Source organism: Oenanthe melanoleuca, chromosome 25 (genome assembly GCF_029582105.1).
Source record: "Oenanthe melanoleuca isolate GR-GAL-2019-014 chromosome 25, OMel1.0, whole genome shotgun sequence".
NCBI classification, from domain to species: Eukaryota; Metazoa; Chordata; class Aves; order Passeriformes; family Muscicapidae; genus Oenanthe; species Oenanthe melanoleuca.
The window spans coordinates 1,889,111-1,912,141 of NC_079358.1; the positions used below are offsets into that span (position 1 = coordinate 1,889,111).

The 23,031-nt window shown below is 58.5% G+C and overlaps 3 protein-coding genes across 6 annotated transcripts; 2 read left to right on the forward strand and 1 right to left on the reverse strand.

The window, feature by feature from the left end:
* The first annotated feature begins 888 nt into the window (after nt 1-888).
* CTXND2 (cortexin domain containing 2) lies at nt 889-1,234 on the forward strand. Its single transcript, XM_056511078.1, has one exon. It carries the CDS (start codon nt 1,061-1,063, stop codon nt 1,232-1,234), a length of 174 nt encoding a protein of 57 aa, XP_056367053.1. The 5' UTR covers nt 889-1,060.
* Nucleotides 1,235-1,968: 734 nt separating this feature from the next.
* On the forward strand, nt 1,969-17,460 carry SETDB1 (SET domain bifurcated histone lysine methyltransferase 1). Of its 2 annotated transcripts, XM_056510915.1 has the most exons (22): nt 2,206-2,282; nt 2,609-2,831; nt 2,989-3,155; nt 3,525-3,562; nt 3,681-3,780; nt 4,099-4,269; nt 4,532-4,733; nt 5,604-5,677; nt 5,920-6,110; nt 6,440-6,617; nt 7,090-7,216; nt 9,253-9,411; nt 9,798-10,388; nt 10,710-10,826; nt 11,098-11,267; nt 12,201-12,790; nt 13,275-13,303; nt 13,395-13,527; nt 14,032-14,185; nt 14,490-14,695; nt 15,376-15,464; nt 15,925-17,460. In XM_056510915.1, the coding sequence occupies exons 2-22, from the start codon at nt 2,620-2,622 to the stop codon at nt 16,040-16,042; spliced, it is 3,816 nt and encodes a 1,271-aa protein (XP_056366890.1). In that variant the 5' UTR covers nt 2,206-2,282; nt 2,609-2,619; the 3' UTR covers nt 16,043-17,460. The 2 variants fall into 2 exon arrangements, with proteins under 2 accessions (XP_056366891.1, XP_056366890.1); XM_056510916.1 differs by lacking the exons at nt 9,253-9,411; nt 9,798-10,388; nt 10,710-10,826; ... (6 more) ...; nt 15,376-15,464; nt 15,925-17,460 and adding an exon at nt 7,513-8,463 and having other exon boundaries at nt 1,969-2,282.
* Nucleotides 17,461-18,223: 763 nt separating this feature from the next.
* On the reverse strand, nt 18,224-22,138 carry CERS2 (ceramide synthase 2). Of its 3 annotated transcripts, none has more exons than XM_056511002.1 (11): nt 21,965-22,138; nt 20,720-20,893; nt 20,204-20,321; nt 20,002-20,120; nt 19,778-19,835; nt 19,646-19,696; nt 19,389-19,481; nt 19,092-19,220; nt 18,910-19,016; nt 18,670-18,823; nt 18,224-18,475 (listed from the first exon to the last, which is right to left on the reverse strand). In XM_056511002.1, the coding sequence occupies exons 2-11, from the start codon at nt 20,890-20,892 to the stop codon at nt 18,347-18,349; spliced, it is 1,131 nt and encodes a 376-aa protein (XP_056366977.1). In that variant the 5' UTR covers nt 20,893; nt 21,965-22,138; the 3' UTR covers nt 18,224-18,346. The 3 variants fall into 3 exon arrangements, with proteins under 3 accessions (XP_056366977.1, XP_056366979.1, XP_056366978.1); XM_056511004.1 differs by lacking the exon at nt 21,965-22,138 and adding an exon at nt 21,364-21,464; XM_056511003.1 differs by lacking the exon at nt 21,965-22,138 and adding an exon at nt 20,986-21,080.
* Between the last annotated feature and the right edge of the window lie 893 nt (nt 22,139-23,031).

Consider the following 23,031-nt stretch of genomic DNA (forward strand, 5'->3'; position numbering starts at 1 on the left):
CGGGGACAAGCGGAGGGCTCGCCCAGGGGCGGGGCGAGCGCCGCAATGTCCCGCCCCCACCGGGAGGAGGCGGGGCTTGGGGCGGGGCTATAAGGGGTGGTGGTGACGTCACGAAAATGGGGATTGGGGTTGGGTTTGGGGTTCTAAAAACCCCAGGGGATGAAAATTCGGATCCAGGCTGGACGGGTGGTTCGGGTCGGAACTGGGATTGGAACAGGTTTTTGAGTCAGGACTGGGGTAAGGTTCGGGCTCTAAACCCCAGGGGATGAAAATTCGGATCCAAGTCTCACACGTGATTTGTGTCGGAACTGGGACTGGGATTGGAACAGGTTTTTGAGTCAGGACTGGGATTTGGGGCCACCAACAGGACCTCAAAATCATAATTTCATCACTTCATCCTTCACTGAAAAATCTCTGGAAAACCCTTACAGCCCAACTCACGTAGGGTCAAAGTCTCATTGTCTTACCAAACTGAATTTTTTTTCTCTCAGAAGGGAAAATAAAGAAACTTGAAGGAGATTTTTGTCATATTTTGGGTGCTCTGGGGTTTTTGTGAGGCTGGCTTGCAAGTTCAATGCAACTCAGTTCAATACATTTTCCAAGAGTTTTTTCCATTCTATTCCGTTCTACCTTGAAATCCTCTCACAGGCAAGGCTTTTGAATTTTGGGGATAAATCCTCCTTTATGCTTCCCAAATCACCCCAAGTCACCAGGAAGACCTGTGAAAGGACCCAGAGCCTTCTCCCAACAGAAGGGGGTGCAGGTTGGGAATCTAATCCTCTGTGTTGTGCCTGAAAGGTGATGCCTGCACAGTCCTGCAGAATTCATGAAGGACAGAGACCCAGCACCGGCGGCAGGGAGGTAAGGAAGGAGCAGAGAGGACTCAAGGCCATATTTCCCCATTTTTTGGGTGTTTTTGACCCCTCAGCCCCACGAATCCCCCCCTGTTCTGGCCCCTCAGGGATGTCATTGGGAGTTTGCTGGGGGACAGGCGCTGGAGGACCCCTGGGGCTGAGGGACGCCCACCTGAGCTGCCAGAGGGACACCTGGGCGTGCCCCTATGGATCCCCCCACGGCGCTGCCCGCCCTGGACGTGGACAAAGCCGTGGCCACGGCCTTCGTGGTGCTGCTGGGGCTCTTCCTGCTCGCCATCACCGTGCGCTGCGCCCGCCTGGTGGTGGATCCCTACAGCGCCATCCCCACCTCCACCTGGGAGGAGGAGCCCATCAACTGAGCCCAGACCCCGCGGGGGCACAGGGGTTCTGACCCAGAACCCCTAGAACCGCCCCAGAACCCCTCAGCAGCACCCGGGCCCCATCACCGGTGGCCCCAGCACCCCCATCCTCCAGGACCCCCATTTCCCACCAACTGCCATCTCATTGCTCCCCATAAATCCCCCATTTCCCCCCCCATTGCTCCCCATTGCTCCCCATTTCCCCCCATTTCCTCCCATTGCCCCCCATTGCTCCCCATTTCCCCACATTTCCCCCCATTTCCCCCCATTGCTCCCCATAAACCCCCATTGCTCCCCATTTCCCCCCATTTCCTCCCTATTGCTCCCCATAAACCCCCCATTTCCCACCATTGCTCCCCATTTCCCCACATTTCCCCCCATTTCCTCCCTATTGCTCCCCATAAACCCCCCATTTCCCACCATTGCTCCCCATTTCCCCCCCCATTGCTCCCCATAACCCCCTATTGCTCCCCATTGCTCCCCATTTCCCCCCATTTCCCCCCATTACCCCCCTATTGCTCCCCATTACCCCCCATTGCTCCCCATAAACCCCCCTATTGCTCCCCATTTCCCCACATTTCCCCCCCATTTCCTCACCATTGCTCCCCATTAAACCCTTATTACCCCCCATTGCTCCACATAAACCCCCCCTTACCCCTCTATTGCTCCCCATTTCCCCCCATTTCCCCCATTTTCCCCCAATTTCCCCCCATTTCCAACCCCTCCGAGGCGGCGGTTACAGGGTCGCTCTGGGGCCCGGCGTGAGGGTCTCAGTAACGGCTCCAACGGCCCCAAACAGCTCCGGCGAACAAACCACGGCTTTCCCGCTGTTTACATCCCTGCCTCCCGCCTGCTGCCGGGGACAGCGCTCAATTCCCGCTTCCGGATTAATTAATTGATTAATGCGTTAATTAATTCCGGAGTCTCGGGGGTTTCTCCCCCCGCCGCCAGGGGGCGGCAGCGCGGGGCGGCGCGCGCCGGAAGTGACGTCACGCGGCGTCCGTCAGGGCGCGCCAGGCTCGGCTCCGGTTCCCCGGGAGCGGCGGCGGTGAGTGAGGGGCGGGCGGGGAAGGCTGAGGGGAAAGGGAGACCCCGAGGGTCTGTGAGCGGGTGGGAGGGACGGACCGGGCTGGGAGAGGGTGGGGGGGAGCCGGTGTGGGGTGCTGAGGGGAACTGGCGGGCTATGGGGGGGGGGGGGGGGGCTCTGAGGGGATGGGGGGGGGAGGCTCTGAGGGGATGGGGGGACCTCTGAGGGGACACTGGGGCAGAGAACGGTGAGGAGAAGGTGGGAAAGCTCCCATGACCTCCCTGCCTTCCCTCACCAGCCTCCCCTCGCTCATCTCCGCTCCCTCCCCTCACCTGTTGTACCCTCAGGCGCGGCAGAGATGGAGTCGCAGGACATCAGAGAGCTGCAGCAGGAGGTGATGGAGGAGCTGGGGATCTCCATGGAGGAGCTCCAGGAGATCATCGACAAAGAAGTGGAGAATTCCGAGTGGGTGAGGCAGCGCAAGCAGCAGCTGGAGGAGCTGGAGCAGTGCATGAGGCACAAGGAGGAGGAGGTGGCCCACGTTGACCAGCTCATTGACGATGCCATGAGGTGAATTGCGAGCAGGGGCATGGGGGGAGCAGTTCCCTTCACGGTGTGGGGTTAATGAGGCACACTGGTAACCTTCCCCCCAGGGTTTAGACCCTCTCTGTGGGCTGGGCTGGTTCCCTGTGGAGCTCAGGAGGCACAGCTGCTCTCCCCCCGCCAGGGCCATCGACAAGTGCGAGACGCTGGCCAAGGAGCTGTACTGCATGATGGGGCTGCAGTACCGGGAGAGCAGCTCCGAGGACGAGGCGCCGGCGGCCGCCGAGGTGATCGAGATCCCCGACGAGGAGGACGACGACGTCATGAGCGTGGACTCGGGCTGGAGGCGCAGTTCAGTGTCCAGCAGGGCAGGGCAGGGGACAGGGGAGATCCTCTCGTGTTCCAGAATTCCTGCAGTCCCACACTGGGATTTCCCAGCAGGGCAGGGGAGGGGATGGGAGAGGGGAGATCCCTCTCGTGTTCCCAACTCCTGCAGTTCCACACTGGGATTTCACCCTTTGCCCACCTGCTGCACTGTTTTCCCCATAAAATGATCCCACATCAGGAAGGGTGGCTAAATGAAAGCCTTGTTAGGGTGGATTTCCTGGCAGGGGTTTGGCATGGACACTTTTCCCTGTTGTCTCTTCTCTCTTTGATTTAATTAGGATGGATTTTTTGCACAGAAAATGTTTTAAACCACTGTTTGCTCTTTACTCACAGGCAGCAGCAGTCCCAGAATCTCCAGGGATCAGAGTCTGGTGAGTGGGGAGGCCCTTGCTGGAGATGTTTGCTCCTCTGGCGTTTTCCTGAGACACAGCGCTGTGTTAGGTGCAAACACCCAGAAGTTTCTCCCTGTTTCCCTTCTCGTTCCTCCAGCTGCGGGAAGCAATGGTTGCCATGAGGAAATCTGCCCGGGATGTTGCGAAATTCATGGATGCTGTAAACAAGAAAACCACTTTGCAGGAAGCACAGAAAGGTGTGGGAGCTTCCAGGGGCTCTGTGCCCTGGCCCTGGGCCTTTGCTTCCCAAAATGGCAAAACAATAATCTGCTTTCCCTGTTGGAAATCTCCACTCGTATTGATTGACCCCAAATTGCTGTTTTAATTTAGGGTGTATTGATTCCGAATTCCTGCTTTTTTTCAAGCTGTTTTCATTCAGTAACAAAGGAGGCACTTGGGCTGCCTGGGGGGAAGGAAAGCAGGAATTTTTCTTTCAGAATTGTGCCTCCAGCTGCGTGCCAGGAAGGGAGCTTTGGGTGATTTAGGACTGACTTTCTGCTGTTATTCCTTGGTAGATGCACAACCCCCTCAGGAACCTGCTGGCACTGCCCAGCCCCTCCCTGTCCCTGCTGCCCCTGGCAATGATCTCAACACTGATGGGGACCTCAAGGTGGGCATGAGGATTTTGGGGAAAAAAAGAACCAAGACGTGGCACAAGGGGACGTTGATTGCCATCCAGACGGTTGGTACGTGCCGTGCATGGGGATTTTGGGGGGAAACCTGGAGCAAGAGCACCTAATGTCACCTGGAAGGGATTGTGGGAGCAACACACCTCCACTGCTTCACCCTCGAAATCAAATGCTGAAAGGCTTTTAAATGATCCTGAGTTAATTCTGAATGAAGGATCTCAGAGCGGCGCGGCGCGTTGGAGTCCTGCTGTGAAATCACTCAGCTTTTGTTTATTTCTCCCTTTATTTATCTCCTGTTTGCCTTAAAATGTCTTTCCAGGTGCTGGCAAGAAATACAAAGTGAAATTTGATAACAAAGGGAAGAGTTTGCTCTCAGGCAACCACATTGCCTATGATTACCACCCGTCTGCCGAGAGGCACCACGTGGGCAGGAGGGTGGTGGCCAGGTACAAGGATGGCAATCAGATGTGGCTCTATGCTGGGATCGTGGCTGAGACCCCCAACGTCAAGAATAAAGACAGGTACTCCTTATTTCCCATGCTCACGTGCCTCCATCTCTGTTTGTTTTTGTTTTAGGCCCCAAAAATTTTATTTGAAGAATACCCTCGAGGTGCTGATTTGTGCCCCTCCCCAGGAATGCAGTTCTGACTTTCTTCATCTTTCTTATCTCTGAAACTCGGGGTGGAGCTTCCACTCTTGTTCATCGCCCCGAGTTAGATATTAGATCTGCTAATTTATTCAAATTATCACCCAGATGTTGAGTCTGGGCTCCTTGAGGCATAAAACAGTGGGAGGAAATAGGAGCCCTGGGAGGGCAGAGTGGCAGCAGTGTTGCCAAAGCTGTTCAGGAAGAGAAAAAGCAGGTTTGGAGCAGCTTTTTTGGGAATAAAGGAGGGGCAGGGCTGCTCTGAGCTATTGAAGTAAAGGCTTGTGGTTTTCCTGGAGAGATTGATAAAGGAATTCCTACCCTGGATCTGTGCTGGATTTTATCTGATTTGCGTTTAATAACAAAATGAGCTGAATTTGATACTCAGATTGCAACTTTTGTCCTGGTTACGATGCGGATCCCTCATCCTGCAGCTTTTTTACAGCTCTAGGGCCTGGAGTTGTTACTGAGTGCCTGCAGAAACCAGGAGCAATTAAACATTTTCTCTTCCTTTATCTTCCTTTCTTGGGGCACAGAGGGCATTTGGAGCAGAGGGAAAAGGCCTGGCTGGGAATTGTGCTGTTTGAGCAGCAGTGGGAGCACAGGGAGGCTTGGAGCTCTTTTTCTGTCCTCATCCAGTATTGGGAGGTGTCCAGGAGGAGCAGCAGAGCTTCTTCACTTCCATTCCACGCTGTGGGGCTGTGTTCTGTCCTGCTCCCATTCCTGACTCCTGTTTTTTCCCCAGGTTCCTGATCTTCTTTGACGACGGCTACGCGTCCTACGTGAAGGAGTGGGAGCTGTACCCGGTGTGCCGGCCACGTGAGTCACCCTGCAGGGCTCTGGGGTCTTTGGGCTCCAAAACCAGGCCTGTCCCTTTTGGTGCTGAGCCTGAAGACATCTGAAATCCTGGTTTATTGCCAGTGGGTTCAGGGTACCCTTGGGATCACTCCTTGATTTGCCTTAGTGAAAATGCAACCGGGGTATCCTAAAAACAAAAAGGAACTAAATGTTCTCTCTGATTTGTCCTATTCACTTTCTCCCACGTGTCCCTTTCCAAACAGTGGAGAAAGCCTGGGAGGACATTGAGGATGTTTCCTGTCGGGATTTCATTGAGGAATACATCACTGCCTACCCCAACCGGCCCATGGTGCTCCTGAAGAATGGGCAGCTGATCAAAACAGAGTGGGAGGGCACCTGGTGGAAATCCAGAGTGGAAGAAGTGGATGGAAGTCTGGTGAAAATCCTTTTCCTGGTAGGAATTTCCCTTCTCCCATTAGGATTACGTTTGGGGCTGGGGATCTGATCAGCTCTGTTTTCCTTGCTAATTGTGGAAATATTTGAGTTAAAGAAGCTCTGATATGTTGGTGTCTGAGGCCCAAGTGCCACATCCACAGAGATTTTGGACAAACCCAGGGGCAGTGACTCCACCACTGCCCTGGTCAGCATGCCAGGGCATGAACACCCTTTCTAGGAAGAAATTTTTCCTCATACCCAGTTAGATTCCAACATAAACAATTGAGTGTTCTGCTGTTTGTCAGTGCTCACTGCTGTCTCCTTGTGCTCTCTCTGTGTTCACCTCAGGAAGCTCTTCCCATGGGAACTGTGAGCTCTTCCTTCTCGTTCCCCCACGAGGACAAGCGTTGTGAGTGGATTTACCGAGGCTCCACACGCCTCGAGCCCATGTTCAGCATGAAAACTTCCACAGCTTCCACCCAGGAGAAGAAGCAAAGTGGGCAAACCAGGACTCGTCCCAACGTTGGTTGGTGCCATCTTTTGGTTTCATTTAGATCCTGGGATTTAACTGGAGGGTTGGGCTTGGTTTTGGTTTTGGTGGGATTTTTAGCAGAACTCCTGGAGATTTCAGGTTTCTAGGTTTTGGGTTTTTTTTGTTTCTTCTGAGAGGAGATTTCAGATTTCCAGCGAGTCTTTTTCCCTGGCACAGGAGATGTAGATGTCCAGGGTTTTTGTCCTCTGCCATAGGAGATTTAGATTTCCAGTGGGATTTTTTTCATGGAATAATGCCACAAAACTGAACTGCACTTGGGTGAAGTGACCAGAATTTCTGGGGGGGTTGCAGTGCTCCGAGCTCAGCAGTGACCCACCGTTCACCCCAAATCCCTGTTTCGGTTCCTTCCAGGCACAGTTTGATGTTTTGGGGCCCGTACATCCACCTTGGGATGACATCAGGGATTTTTCCCGTTGACTCTTTGTTTTTTCCCCTTCCCCCCCAGGTGCTGTGAGGAGCAAGGGCCCTGTGGTGCAGTACACCCAGGATTTGGCAGGAGCTGGTCCCCAGTACAAGGCTCCAGAGCAGCCACCAGCTGCACGTCCCTCGTCCCCTCAACCTGCAGAGATGGAGTAAGTACCAGAGCCACTCCATCACCTTCCACCTCTGCTTCTCTCCAGCACTCAGCTCTCTCAGGCACCACCTTTTCTGTGCAGAGGAACCCTCAGGTACAGCCTTCCTCCATGGCTTTAGTCATGATTTTGGGGGAAAAGCTGCTGGATGAATAACTGTGGGCGGGAGCTGCGAGCCAACACTCCCCCAGCCAAATACTCCTCCTCAGGGCTAAAGCTTCGCACTTGCCTTTCCAAATGAGACCTCTGCTGCTTCTCTTGCCCGACCCTGAATTGCTCCTCGTGTCACGCTCCAGGCGCTGGCCCTTGTGTCCCTGCCCTTGGAGCGGCGTGCTCGCTGACCTCGCTGGGAGCTCGGGACCAGCTGCCAGCGGCCCAGGGGCCACGTTCCCGGAGCCACGGGCTGCAGGAGGCCTGCAGGAAGGAGGAGCTCGGCTGGCTGCTGCAGGGAGCGTATTGGAGGACACCAGGGAGCCCGGGGATGTGCTCGGCGACCTGTTAGGGGAGGGAGGGGCTGTCCCAGTTCACTTCTGCCAGCGCTGCGGGTTTCCCATCCGGATTTACGGCCGCCTGGCCCCGTGCCAGCACGTCTTCTGCTGCGACTGTGCCCTGCTGCTGGGGCACCAGGGGGGCAGCACATGTCCCAGCTGCCAGCAGCCTGTGCAGGAGGTCAACTTTTACTCCTCACAGGCTTTCCAGGTGTAGCAGCAGCTCAAGCCAGGGCTCTTGGGGGCTCCTCTCCCAGCAGCAGTGCAATATAACCCAGTTTACCCCTGGAAACGCTCGCTCGGTGCTGGCCTGAGCAGGATTTGAGAGTGGAAGCCACAAGAACATCAGCTTTTCCATACACAAGAGAGATCCTGGATGCAGAAAGATCTTGGAATGTACGGCTGGGCCCTCACCCCTGCAGGGAAAAGCTGGGCTGGGACTGGGACACCCCGGACCATGGGCAGTGTCACTACACAAAGACAACCAAGCTGGACCTGCAGCCCCATCTGTCATCATCGAGCCCCTTCCCATTCAGGCCTTGCAGTGCTTACAAGGAAAGAATTTTTTCCCTCTCCCCACAGAGGGCTTGGCTGTAGGACGTGGTTTTTGTGCAGCTGCTTCCCTGCCCTTAAATCTGAGCTGCCCCTGAACAGGGGCAGGAGGCAGCGCAGGCCTGGCGTGTCCTTGCTGGTCCCAGGGATTCTGTGGGGTTCAAACACTTGGAGTTCAGATTATTAAAACTAAGAACAGTCTCTTCACTTTGTTGTTTTGTTTCCTCTGAGGAAAGCCTGTGTCTCTTCTCCCTCTTTCAAGTTCTTCTCAGTGTTGGCACCACTTCTGACTGGTTTAAGCCCATTCTTTTCCTCTTGCTCTTTTTGAGATGTCTTTGAACACTTTGCTTTCAGGCAGCTGTTGGCAAAAACAATAATCCTTTCCTGCTCTCTTTGTCTCCCTTTCTCCCCAATAATGTCATCATTTTCCTCTTCAGTGGCTGGTTTAGGGTGGTTTTCTGTTTTATCGATGTAAAGGGATTGAAAACCTGGAATGGTTGGGAAACCTGCAGTCGATTGAAAACCTCTGAAATGGATTGAGAACCTGTTCTTTTGGAACCCTTAGTAGCTCTTTGATCAGGGATGTTATTACATTCCCCTGCACAATCTTATATTGTTCTTGTAAGAGAATCCTCTAGGTTTGTTCCTCCCAGTCAGGCCTGGTTGAGCCTCTGGGAACTCTGGTTTCTGCTAATCCAGGGCTTTCTTCATGGCCTGGTTTGTCCAGCTTCCTCGGATTAAGGCCTTGGGCATCCTTGTTACCTTTGCCTCACTTCAAAATCAGAAGTCAATTGGAGCTGCAGCTGAGTTCTGAAATTCAGAGTGCTTGTGGGATCGCTGTAGCAGAAATAGCCTGAAATGGGCTGGTTTTCACACTTTTCAGGAAAAAAGCCACTGCTGGGATTCCCCTCGCTTTCTGAATTGCACGGAGCAGTGTTATTTTGATTCCCAGTTGCTTTCCCCTGTTCCAAACCAGCTTCTCCTTCCCTCCTGCAGGTGCTCCGACACGCAGCTGGCCCAGGGCAGAAAGCAGGTGGCCAAGAAGAGCACGTCCTTCCGTCCTGGCTCCGTGGGCTCCGGGCACTCGTCCCCGTCCTCCCCCGTCCTTGGGGACGCGCCGGCGGCCGGGAGGGCGTTGCCAGCCCCGCAGCACCGGTGAGCAGGGCTCTGGCTGGGCTGTGAGCCCTCCCAGCTGGGATGTGGGGACACACTGGCTGAGCTGGTGGGTTGCTGCTGGGGATTCAGCAGCTCAGATCTTGGAGTGCTGGAATCACTGGGGCTGGGAAAGCCTCTGAGTTCATGGAGTGCTAAGGCTACCACTGAGCCGTGTCCCCAAGTGCCACATCCACTTGTGTTTTGAGCACTCACAGGGATGGTTGCTTCACCACCTTCTAGTGCCTGACCTCCCAGGTCCTGCTGGCTGGTCTGAGCCAGGTTTGGCTGTGTCCAGCCTCTGCCCACCTGCACAGCTCCCTGCTGGCCGGTCTGAGGCTGTTCTGCCCACCTGCACAGCTTTTCCTGAAGCCCTCCCCTCTCCCCAGCGCGCCCAGCAGCGGCCCCTCGCAGCCCTTCCACGGCATGCTGGACCGCGTGCCCAGCGAGCCGTCCTACCGGGCGCCCCTGGAGAAGCTCTTCTACCTGCCCCACGTGTGCAGCTACGCCTGCCTGTCGCGGGTGCGGCCCGTGCGCCCCGACCAGTACCGCAGCCGCAACCCGCTGCTCATCCCGCTGCTCTACGACTTCCGCCGCATGACGGCGCGGCGCCGCGTCAACCGCAAGATGGGCTTCCACGTGCTCTACAAGACGCCCTGCGGGCTCTGCCTGCGCTCCATGCACGAGATCGAGCGCTACCTCTTCGAGACCGACTGCGACTTCCTGTTCCTGGAGATGTTCTGCCTGGACCCCTACGTGCTGGTGGACCGCAAGTTCCAGCCCTACAAGCCCTACTACTACATCGCCGACATCACCAAGGGCAAGGAGGACGTGCCGCTGTCGTGCGTCAACGAGATCGACAGCACGCCGCCGCCGCAGGTGGCCTACAGCAAGGAGAGGATCCCCGGCAAGGGCGTGTACATCAACACCGGCTGGGAGTTCCTGGTGGGCTGCGACTGCAAGGACGGCTGCAGGGACAAGTAGGTGACTGCTGCTGGGGCTGTGGGAGGTGCGCAGGGAGCACCCCAAGGTGGGTCTGCCCTGGGGTTTAAACCCGTGCAGGTTTCACAGTTCATCAAAAATCACCCAGTTTCAACTCCTGACATGGGCAGGGACTCCTTCTACCATCCCACATCCACCCTGGTCTTGGACACTTCCAGGGATGAGAAATCCACAACTCCTCTTGGTTTGATTCCGAGTCAAACCCTTTGTGCCCATCTCTGCCTGAAGATGTGGTTTCTTTTCCTGTCTCCAGACTGGTGTGGGAAGTGTAACTCGTGGGTTTTCCTGTGTCTCTGCAGATCCAGGTGTGCCTGTCACCAGCTGACCATCCAGGCCAGTGGCTGCACCCCCGGAGGGCAGATCAACCCCAACTCAGGCTACCAGCACAAGCGGCTGGAGGAATGTCTGCCAACAGGGTGAGCAGAGCCCTCAGAAGCACCAGCCCAGATTGATCCTGGGTGTCCCAGTGCAGATGGGACCTCCTGCCTCTGGCCTTGGTTCATCCAGTTGGATGGTTTGGGTTGGAAGGGATCATCCACAGCGTGAGCAGAGGCACCGTCCCTTAGCCAGGGTTGCTCCAGGCCTGCTCCTCTGGGGTCTCTGTGCATAACCCAGCACTGCCCAACAGCCACAGACTTTGGGATGTTTCTCTGTCCTAGGAGTTGTCCCCCTTGTCCTTTCTTGCAGTGTTTACGAGTGCAACAAGAGGTGCAAGTGCAATGTGAACATGTGCACCAACCGCCTGGTCCAGCACGGCCTCCAGGTGCGCCTGCAGCTCTTCAAGACCCAGAACAAGGGCTGGGGCATTCGCTGCCTCGACGACATCGCCAAGGGCTCCTTTGTCTGCATCTACGCAGGTGGGAGCTCACCTGGCACCTGGAAACCTCTGCTGGGGAAAGAGGGGCAGCCAGAGATGGGAATGCAGCTGGGGAAGGGGTGGAGCACAGGGAGGAGGGTCTGGAGAACTCCTGAGGAAGCTGGGGAGGCTCATCCTGGAGAAAAGAAGGCTCAGGGGAGACCTTCTGGCTCTCTCCAATACCCTGGGGAGGTTTATGTTGGACATTGAGGAAAATTCCTTCCTGGGAAGGGTGGGCAGGCAGTGACACAGGCTGCCCAGGGAGGTGGCAGAGTCACTGTCCCTGAAAGTGCTCAAAAGCACGTGGATTTGGCACTTGGGGATGTGGCTTAGTGGTGCCCTTGGCAGTGCTGTGGGGAGCAGTTGGACTCAGCAGCTCTTCCAGCCTCAACCACTCCATGATTCCAAAGCTCAGCAGGAGGGGTGTGAAGCTCTTGCCGTGCCCGTTTTGGGGACTCGGGGTGGAAGCTGAGCTGATGAGCGCGCCCAGCGCTGGCACAGACGCTGCAGAGCCCTCGTGGTGGCAGTGCCAGTGTCACAAGATAAGCCCTGGGCTGGCCTTGAGGTGACCCAACCCCTGCCCTGCTTCCTGTGCTCAGCACACCAGCCAGGCCCGGCACAGCCCACGGGATGCAGAAGTTGTGCTGGGGTTGCCTTGTCTCTGCAACGTGGCCACCCACAGGCACAGCCAGAGCTGCTGCCCCTGCTCTTCCAGCCCTTCCAAGCTCTGCTTGAGCTGCTCTGAGCTGAAAATCTTGATTTTAGCTCAACCACAAGCTTCAGGGTTTTGTCACATCAGGAAATGGGGTTGTGCTCTCCCAGCCCAGCTTTGGAATAAAGTGATGTCATCCCCGTGTTCTCCTCAGTGAGCTTTGAAGAGGATAAAATTGAATGCCATCCCAGAAAACTCACCCTTCATTTTCTGCCCCCGCAGGGAAAATCCTGACAGACGACTTTGCTGACAAAGAGGGGCTGGAGATGGGGGACGAGTACTTTGCCAACCTGGACCACATCGAGAGCGTGGAGAACTTCAAGGAGGGCTACGAGAGCGACGCCAAGTGCTCCTCGGACAACAGCGGCGTGGACCTCAAGGACGACGACGACGACGACGAGAACTCGGGCACGGAGGAGCTGGAGGAGTCCAACGAGGACAGCTCCGACGACAACTTCTGCAAGGACGAGAGCTTCAGCAGCAGCTCGGTGCTGCGCAGCTACGCCACGCGCCGGCAGACGCGCGGCCAGCGCGAGCCCGGCCCCGCCGAGCCCGCCCCCAAGGAGCCCCCCAGCACCGCCCCCTGCAAGCTGCCCGTGTCCGAGGAGACCCCCAAGAACAAAGTGGCCTCGTGGCTGAGCTCCAGCAGCGTGGCCCAGGGCTTCCAGGAGGGCGAGGGCGCCTCCTCCTTCAGGCTGGGCGAAGGAGGGGAGGCCAAGGCTGTGAAAATGGAGATCCCTGCCGAGAGGGAGAAGGGCTGTGCTGCCACGCCAGGAGATCTGAACGGAGAGGCAAAGGCAGCCAAGAAGGAGGTGAGGGAGAGATGGGGGAATGGGAGAGGTGAAGGCAGGGATGTGCTCTTGATCCAGTGGCTATTCTCCCCATACAGCATGGGCAGGGGGATGTTGGATGTCCCCTGTGCTCAGCTCTCCTGGCCTCTCCAGTGGGACAGGGATGTGCTTTTCCTCTCCCAGGGAGGGAGTTTGTGGCACAAGAGGCTACAGAAATCACTCAGTGCAAGCAGAGCTGAACATCCTCCAGCGTGGGGACCTGAGGGACACAGCTGGGGACAGCAGGACAGGGAGGTGGTCCTGTCCACCCCCTGCTCCAGGGAGGGCACTTGGAGCCCCCTAGGGAGGGGCATCTCCATGCTGGGTGTCACTGGGTGTCACTCTGAGCATGTGGACAGGCAGTGTCTCACTCTGGGCTGGCATTTTGGGCAACAATTCCATAGAAAGGCAGGAGAGTGCTTGAGAAGGGAGACACTCCAATCTTCTGTGCTTCTCCCCTCTGCAGGAACCTGAAGACTCAACCAAAATTCCTGGGTAAGATTCTTTAAATTGTGTTTTCCTGTCCCGTGGTGCCTGCCCTGTGGACGATTCCCAGGTGTGAGCTGCTCCTGTCGTGCCCCCACAGGCTGAGCAGCCTGGGCAGGAGGTATGGCTACAACCCCTGTCCCCCCAAGCTGGAGGGCATCCGCCGGCCCATCAGTGGGACGCTGCTGCTGCAGAACCGCCGGCAGTCCCTGGCCCCAGCGCCGCCCTCCGAGGTGAGCGGGACCCCTGGGCTGGAGGGGACCCTGAACGGCTCCCACTGCGACCTTGAGCCTTGTTTGGGGTTATTTTCTGCCTTTGGTTCCTGGCTGAGCACAGGGTTTGTGGTTGTAGCTGTGATGTCCTGGAGGCGAGTTGATTTCCTTTGGGTTTTGGGGTCTTCCATGGATCTGCACAATAAAAAAAGAGGAGGGTGTGGAATTTGGGTTGGATTTGAGCACCTGGGAGCCATTGTTTGGCAGAGCCATCTGGGGAAAGCCATCCTGCAGAACAGCCCTTGCTTTCTGGGGACTTCTCCCTTCCTTTTGAGCACCTAGTGCTCCAGGATTTCAAGCAGGACTTAGCAGCCCCCCAAAATCCCACAGGTGTTTGAAACATTGACGTGTGGGATGTGGTGTCCGGGGGGGGATCCTCTTGCAAAGAGTTTCCTGGAGCAGAGGGGGTGAGCTGCCCACAGGAGGGGAGGCTGGGCTCACTGCAGGAGCTGCTGCTGTCCCCAGGACGTGCTGACCCTGTCGAGCAGCACCGACAGCGACGGGGAGCACCGGGCGGGGCAGGCGCCGGGCACCAACGACAGCGACGACATCCAGACCATCTCCTCGGGCTCCGAGGAGGAGGAGGGGGAGGACAAGAAAAATTCCTCATCCGGGTCAGGTGAGGGGGAGACGAGGGCTGAGGGTGAGTTTTGCTTGGCACAGCTGCTGCTGCTGCGTCCCACAGCCGAGGTTGGAGCTTTCCCCACGTGTTTTGCAAACTCTCCTCAAAACCAGATATTTTTGGGAGTTGCAAGAAAAAGCAGCAGTGAGGCTTGTAGTGGGTGTGCAGGCTGGGCTGGGCTGGGCTGGTTGCAGGAGCCATCCTGGTGTGCTGGTTGGGCTCTGAGGGGTTTGTCCCTCTCTGAGGCTCGGGGACAGCAGCGCCCCGGGCTCCTCTGCTGCAAGCTCCCCTCTCCCAGCAGGTCCCACCAAGAGACAGGTGGCCGTGAAATCCACGCGGGGCTTCGCCCTCAAGTCCACGCACGGCATCGCCATCAAGTCCACGCCGCTGGACAAGGGCGAGAGCGCGGGGCCCGTGCGCCGCAGCACGCGGCAGTTCTACGACGGGGAGGAGAACTGCTACATCATCGACGCCAAGCTCGAGGGCAACCTGGGCCGCTACCTCAACGTGAGGGGCTGGGGGCGGATCGGGGGCGGATCGGGGGGCTGGGGAACGCCCTCAGGGGTGGTTCAGTGGGGCTGGGGAACGCCCTCAGGGGTGGTTCAGTGGGGCTGGGCCTCCCCAGGGCTGGCTGAAAACGGGAGAAGTGGGAAAAGAGCAGGATCAGGAGGGTGGTGGGACACTGCAGGGGTGGATCAGTGGGGCTGGGCCTCCCCAGGACTGGGTGAAAAGGGGAAAAGTGGGAGAAGAGCAGGGTCAGGAGGGTGGTGGGACACCTCAGGGGCAGATCGCTGCAGCTTTTCCTCCCCAGGGTTGGCTGAAAACAGGAGAAGGGGGAGAAGGGCAGGATTGGGAGGGTGGTGGAACACCTTGGGGGCAGATCACTATGACTTCCTCCCCAGGGCTGGCTGAAAACGGAAGAAGTGGGAAAAGAACAGGGTTGGGAGGGTGATGCACCTTCCTGAGTGGCCTGGTGGGAGCAGGAACAGTCTCAGTGCTCGCAGAGCCCGCTACCTTCGAGTGTGGATCTTGTGACTCAGCCCGGGCACGCAGCCTGTTCCAGCAGGATTCCGCTGGACGTGGCGGGCAGAGCAGGAATGCTGCTTGTTTATAAAGGCTGCTCAGTGCTGGCAGCTCGGCCTCCCTGCCCAGGCAGCAGCTCAGCCTCTCTCCCGTTGCCCTTACAGCACAGCTGCACCCCAAACCTCTTTGTGCAGAACGTCTTTGTGGACACCCATGACCTCCGCTTCCCCTGGGTCGCCTTCTTCGCCAGCAAGTGAGTCCTGAGTGCTGGAGGGGCTGAGGGGTCCTGGGCTTTGCTGGGACCTGGCTCCGTGGCCAGGGCTGGGTGTTCCTGCTCCTGCAAACCCCATTCCCAGTTCCCCATCGTTCGTGTGCAGAGAATGGTGTCAGAAATCCTCTCTCTCCTGCTGGAGATCCTGCTGCGATTTCCACCAGCTTTAGACCTTCCCAAAGGGCAGAGTGAGGCTTGGAGCAGCAAATTTCCCTTCTTGTGTTAGTCCCAAATCTTTGAGTCGTGGTGAATCCCTGCCACGTGCCTCTGTGCTCCTCCATGAATCCTCATGGGAATGATTCATCAGGGAACTTTGTCCCTTTGTCCCTGGCTGCCTCAGCCTGGTCCTGGAGCTCTCACATGGAAGTGTGGCTTCCTTCTACCACCCAGCTTCTCTTCCTCTCTTGTCTCTCGTCATCCCAGCGCTCTGTTTCCTCCCCAGGCGGATCAGAGCTGGCACAGAGCTCACCTGGGACTACAACTACGAGGTTGGCAGCGTGGAGGGCAAGGAGCTGCTGTGCTGCTGCGGGGCCATCGACTGCCGGGGCCGGCTGCTCTGAGCTGCTCCCGGCTGCTCCTGCCTCTCCGGAGGCCTGGTGCTCACTTTCCCTCAGTGAGGGCAAAGTTTCTTCTCAAGAGGTTCTCTCTCTCCCTGTCTCTCCCATTCACCTGGAAAATAACAGATGGACACGGAGCAGGAATGGACTGGGGCTGTGCTGGGGGTGATTCTGAGCCTTCTCCCACCTTCCAGAGGCTCCAGTTATCCCACAGGACAACAAGGAAGCTGCTCCTGCTCTCTTCCAGCTTTCCACCAAATTTAAGGCACACACCTCCTTTTTCCAGCAGCAAGCACTTCCTCAGTATTCCCAGGAAGTGCTTCCCAGTTGGGACTGAGGCCTTTTAAAGTGGGAGGGAGGATGGTGAAATCCCTGGAAGACTGGACCAATCAGGATTTATAGAATTCAAGTGAAAAAAGACAAAAAGTAAGTATCTGTCTTCACCTGTGAGCTGTTGTAAACAATCTTTTAGTTGCTAAAAAGCAATAAAAGTGTGTTTTTTCTATTAAAAACAACCCACCCTGATCTTGAGACACAGCAGAGAGCCCTGAAAAAGCAGGGTTGAACCACTGCCATCATCCTTGTTTCTGTGGGGTTTGCAGGAAAAATGCCAGAGGTGGATGGGCCCAGGCAAAGGGATGAGGAGCTCCCACATTTTCACCTTTCCTTCACCTTTCCTCAAAACAAACAGTCCTTAAACCCTCCACTTGGGAAAATCACAGAGAAGGGGGTTGGGATTTTCTTGAGGAAGGAGATCTGGTGCCTCTCCCCATCTCCAGAACCCTCCCAGAATGTGACTGAGAGCCCCGAGCTGCAGTGAGGGAGAGCTGGGACAGCCCCGGGCTGGCGGGGAGGGAGGAGCCGCCACCGGGCACCGGGCACGGGAACCCCCCGGGGCCGGCAGCCACACACAGCCCCGGGGTGGGGCTGGGGCTTCTTTTGTGTCTGAGGCAGATCCAAAGGGTTCAAAAAACCACCCTGAGAACTGGAGAAAGAGGTGAAGTTTGACAAACTGGGATCAAATCTCACATTATTGACGTGGAAAGCCCCAATCTGGGGGTGGTGGAGCCAATTCCAGCCATCCCACCCCCCCCAGAACCAACACCAGCCCAGTTCAGCCTGCACAAGGGAGGCTTGTTGGGATTTTTCCTGCTCAATAACCTCTTTTTTTTCCTTTGTAAAATAAAACCTTTCTGGGGCCTCCTGGAGCTCCAGTTCCATCCCGAGCGTCCACCTGAATGGAGGCTTTGTCATCCCAGCGGGGCTGCAGCTCCTCAGGGAACCCAAACCCACGCTCCAGCCTGGGCTTGAAGACTTGAAGAACTTTTAGGAGGAAAAAAAAATATAAGAACCATCAAAATCTTCAACTCTGCCCATTTTTAGCACTGCCTAAAGTATCTATGCCAAAATAACCCCCCACCAAGGGCCACTGTGCCACTCACAGAATATGCCCAAATTCTGTATTTTTTTACCCAAGTTTATTAGTTTTTTTTTAACTTTTAATATATTTAACCTTTTATTTCTTTTTCTTTTTTAAAAAAACAAGAACAACAAAACACGTTTTGGTCTGACATTGGTTAATGGTCCTGTTCCCCCCCACCCCTCCGTGCTGGGAGGTCTCTCAGCATCCCGGGGGATGCAGGAGACAGAGCCAAGCCCGGCTCCTTCTGTCTTCCAAATAAATAGAAAGAAAAGGAAAAAAAAAAAAAAAAAAAAGGAAAAATCGTTGGAAATTTGTCCTGTTACAGCTGGGAGAGGCCGCAGAGAGGGAAAGACTCAAAATCCATTTACCAAAGAGAAATAAGAGGATTAAACTCTGTGAGACACAAGGAGTGACTCAGCCCTGCAGCTTCCTTCCCCCAAGTACTTCCATAGCGTCATCCCATCATTTAGGCACTGGAACACCCAGGAATCCCCTGCTCCTCCCTCCCAGTTCGGTGGAGCAGGGCTTGAGCCGGCGTTTCCAGCCGGACCCGGGTCAGGGGAAGGGGCTTCTCCCCTCCCCCGGTGAAGGAATGGTTGGGAAATTCGGAATAACAGAGCCCGGCAGCGGCGGGGCCGAGCTCTTGGCCAGAGCCAATCCAGGGGCTGCGGGCGGGCAGGAGCCGCCCCAGGGTGGGACCGTCCCGCCTGCCCGGGAACCGCAGCGGGTTAAGGCAGCAGGTGAGAGGTGGAAGGGCACCGGCGGTGAGTGTGAGGCAGAGCTGCGGCCCCGCTCCGGGGAGGGGCCGGGCCCGGCAGCAGCTCCGGTCCCGGGGCCGAGCCCGGGAGGGGCCGGGCCGGCGGCAGCTCTCGGGTCCGGGGCGCTCAGTCGGTTTTGCGGTGGTTGTTGTTGAGGACGGGGTGGCCATTGGAGAGGGGCCCGTTCTTGGCCACCTCCTCCTCCTCCTCAGAGTTGTCCGTCTCCTCACGGTCACTCCGCTCGTCCTCCACCACCTGTGGCAGAGGGAAAAGGGGGCTCGGTCAGCAGCTCCCGCTCTCCTGCCGTGCCTCAGTTTCCCCACAGCGGTTCCTCCCCAGGGAGGGGATCTGGGAAACCAGGGGCGGTCGGGATTCGGGATCTGGGGTTTTCCCCATCCTGAGTGGGTCCTTGCCCCCGTGCCGTCCCCACGGGCCCAGGCCCCTCTCACCTTTCCAGTTATGAACTTCTGGGCCATGCGGATGATGAGGTAGGCCCAGAAGATGTGCAGCGACTGCAGCACCACCATCATGAAGTTGAAGAAGTAGTAGCCGAAGAAGGCGGGGTAGAGATCCAGCGGATAGAACACGGTGCAGTGCATGATCCTGCCGGGAAAAGCCACTCCTGTCACGGGCAGCAGCAGCAGCAGCAGCCCCAGGAGCCCCCCCAGGGCCCTGCCCCGGCTCCTCACCAGAAGGGCAGGATGACCAGGCGCGTGATGATGAAGACGGCAGCGAAGACGATGAAGATGTTGTTGCAGGTGTTTCTCCACCCGGCGTAGTTGAACATCTTGGCAGACTGGGGGGGCAGAGGGGGTGAGCTGGGGAGGGGCACAGGCAGGGGGACAGCAGGGGGACAGCTGGTGACACCCACCTCCAGCAGGTAATCCGAGGAGTCGTGCAGGGCCATGATGAGCGTCCCCGCTCGGATGTAGTTGGCGAACCAGGAGAAGCTGATGAGGATGATGGTGGCCACGTGGTGGATGATTTGCTCTTTAAAATCCTGTGCCCAAAGCAAAGGGGAGCCTGGCAACGGGGGCTGAGAGCAGCCCGGATCCCACCACAGCCCCTGTGTGTCCCCACATCCTCCAGCTGGTCCCTCCTGCCCACCACGAGGGCCAAGAAAACCCTGCCAAGGTGTCCCAGGGTCCCCCAGCCCCTGAGCCCCCACCTTGCGCTTGACGTCGGAGGCGATGCTGAAGAGCAGGGACCAGTAGAAGGAGAGCTCGATCATGTAGTACCAGTACTGGGAGGGCAGCATGCTCTGGGGGCAAGGCACAGGTGAGGGGGGTCCTCTGGGTCCCCAGAGGGGTTCGGTCCCCTTCTGTGGGCACCATCCGGGTGTCTTAGGGACCCCCAAACCCCCAGGGGTGCCAAGAGACACCCAGCCCACGGCTTTTCCTGAGCTGGGCTGGGATCCACGCTCACCTGGATGGGGTATCCCTTCCACACCTCCCGCAGGTCGTAGAACCAGGGTTTCTGCAGGATGGGGAGGGGGAGACAGAGGAGTCAGAGGGGCCAGGAGGGCTGGGGGAGCACGGGGTGGGGGGAGATACTCACATCCACTATGACAGCCATGCCAGCAATGAAAGCAATAAGGTAAAAGGTGAATCTCCAACTGGAAAAAGGAAGCAGACGGTCCTCAGACGGGCACCGGGGAGCAGGAGGGAGGAGGACGGACCCACCGGCCCCGGACCCCGCGGCTCCCACCCTCCCCGGCCAGGCTGGGGCTCCCAGAGCCCCCCAGGGTGGGGGACAGTGACCCCAGGCACGGGGGGGCTCACCTGGCCTCCCGGAATTTCTTGAGCAGGCTGGGCCGGTCCTGGTTGCGGCGGCGGCGGAACCAGCGCTCGACCTGGCGCACGGTGCAGCCGCTCTTCTTGGAGAGCATCTCCACGTCGGCCTGGGGACACACAGTGTGTCACACAGCCCTGGCTCTGCCACCCTCACCCCCCCAGGCACCTCTGGGGCCCCCCCAGCCCTCACCTGCTTGGGGTGTTTGGAGGTGGCAGCATAAAACTTCTCCAGCACCGCATTGGGGGTGGCTTTTAACCGAACCTTCTCCTTGACGTTCAGGAGCCCGGCCAGGGGGGTGGCCACGTACCTGGGGAAGGAGTTGGGGACATAAACGTCCCCATTTCTGTCACCTGGATGATTTGGCCCCATCAAAGCCACCCAGAAACCCACAACCCCGGTGCCTCGGCCTCCCCACCCTGCTGCACCTGCTCCGGGGTGGATTGTGCCAGGGGAGCCCCCGGGTCCCTCTGTCACGGGCTGTCCCCACCCTGCTGAAGGGCGGCCCCCCCTTCTCTGCCCTCCCAACAAAGCCGGGCCTGTTCCCATTGTCTGCCCAACAAATCACTCCCTGAACGCCGTGTTTGTGAGGGGAGGGGGGAGCACGTGGGCTGGCGGGAGGGGGTCAGGACCCCCACTAGGCTGAGCGCAAGGTGCCACAGCCCCCAGGGGCTCAGGATCCGCCCCCACCCCAAGGAAGGGACTCACGTCTCAAAGAGGTGCCGGACAACGAGGAAGAGGAAGGCCAGGGGGAGGGTGATGTACAGGTCAGAGGCTTTGGCATAGACTCGCCCATCCCGGTCCTCCAGGTCAGCCCAGGTGAGGTTTGCCGGGAGCCAGAGCCGTTCCCACCAAAAATAGCTGTACAAGGTCTGAAACATGCTGGGGGCAGGGAAAGGGGGAGAGGTGAGAGGGGCGCCTCTGAGGATGATCCCACCCCGGGTGTCTCCCACACCAGGCACCCCAATTTCCACCTCGGCTCCCAGCGAGGCCCTGGTGAAATCCCTCGGCTCGGCTGCGAGGGACTTTGCTCCCTGCAGCCCGGAGGTCAGAGGGTGATCATTAACAGGGGCCCAGTCCTGCCTCCGACCGCCAGCTCGGGTCCCCGGAACCAGCCCGGGGGAAGCGCTTCCGTCCCCGGACTCCGCACGGGGATGGAGCCCCGGAGGAGGAGAAGGAGGAGGGAGAAGCCCCCGACGCCGGTTTCCCTCCCGGGAGCCGTGCGCGCATCCCGCGGCTGATCCAAACCCAATTCCCGGTGGCACACGGAGGCGCGGAGCCCCCGCCAGCGCTCGGCGGCCAGGCACGGCAGCAGCGCGGGATTAGGGATTTGCCGGCGGCACAATGAGCACCTTTGTGCCTCCCAAAGGCTCCGCTCGGGCCCCGGGGGGAGTGGGGGAGCCCCGGGATGGGCCGGGCAGCGAAGCCGCAGCAGGGCGCAGGGACGGCGATCGCGGCCAGGCCCGGGGCGGCTCCGCCGGGCTGGCGGAGGAAGAGGAACCGCCGCGGCCGGTTTCGCAAGGGCGGGCGGGCGGGAGGGAGGCGCCGCAATCGCCGAGCCCCGGGGCCGCGCCGCGGGCAGGTAACGGGAGGGGAGCGTGGGAGGCCGGGGTGAGGCCCCGGTCAGCGCCGGGTCCCGGCACCGGGTCACCGCCCGGCCGGACCCTCCCCGGAGGGGATTTTAGCAGCGGTCCTGCGGAAACTGACACAATCCGACGTTTTAAAAAACGGGACCGGCAGCGATCCCGGCGGGGCCGAGGCCGCTCTGGCTGCCGGGGGGCCCCGCCTGCGGCCGGCCCCGCCCGAGCGGCCCCGGGGCCGATCCAGCCCCGGTTTGGCTCCGGTGCGCGCCCAACGCCCGCAGGGAGGCCGGGCCGCGGGCCTGGCGGGGGGAACCATCCCGGGCCCCTCCCGGAGCGGCGAGCCGCCGCTCGCAGCCCCGGCCGCACTCACCCGCAGCCGCCGCCGGAGCCCTCACGGAGCCGCCGCCCGGAGCCGCCGCCGGTGCCCTCACGGAGCCCTCAGGGAGCCGCCGCCCGGAGCCCTCACGGAGCCGCCGCTCGCCCCCTCCGTCCCGCGCGCGCCCCGCGCCAGGCAGCGGCGGCAGTGACGTCACCGCAACCCGGGAGTGACGTCACGGCAACGCCGCAGGGAGCGGCGCCCGCCGAGGGGCGGGCCGAGGGGCGGGGCCAGGCGTGAGTAATCGACCGCCGAGAGGGGATCGGGGCGCCCCTATGGACCCCGGGGTGCGCCCTATGCACCCCTATAGACAGCCCTATATGTGCCCCGTGCATCCCCTATAAACCGCCTATAGACAGCCCTATATGTGCCCTATGCACCCCTATAGACAGCCCTATATGTGCCCCGTGCATCCCCTATAAACCGCCTATAGACAGCCCTGTGTGTGCCCTGTGCACCCCATATAAAACCCGTATAGACAGCCCTATATGTGCCCTGTGCACCCCTATAGACAGCCCTATATGTGCCCTGTGCACCCCATATACATCCTACATACAGCTCCTACAGACATCCCTATATGTGCCCTGTGCATCCCACATACACCCCATATACACCCCCTATAGACAGTTCTGTGTGTGCCCTGTGCACCCCACATACACCCCATATACACCCCTTATAGACAGCCCTATATGTGCCCTGTGCACCCCATATACACCCTACATACACCTCCTACAGATATCCCTATATGTGCCCTGTGCACCCCACATACACCCCATATACACCCCTTATAGACAGCCCTATATGTGCCCCGTGCACCCCCTATAAACCCCCTGTAGACAGCCCTGTATGTGCCCTGTGCACCCCATATATACCCCCTACAGACAACTATACACTCCCATACGCCCCCATACACCCCATACACCCCATACCCCCCCGTGTCAGCCCCTGCTCCCCCGAGCCCCCCAAACGCGCCCCATTTGTGCCCCCATGGAGCCTCACTTGCCCCTGTCGCCCCCTGGCGGCCGCGCCGCGCCACTGCACCCCAGAGAGGGGACCCCAAA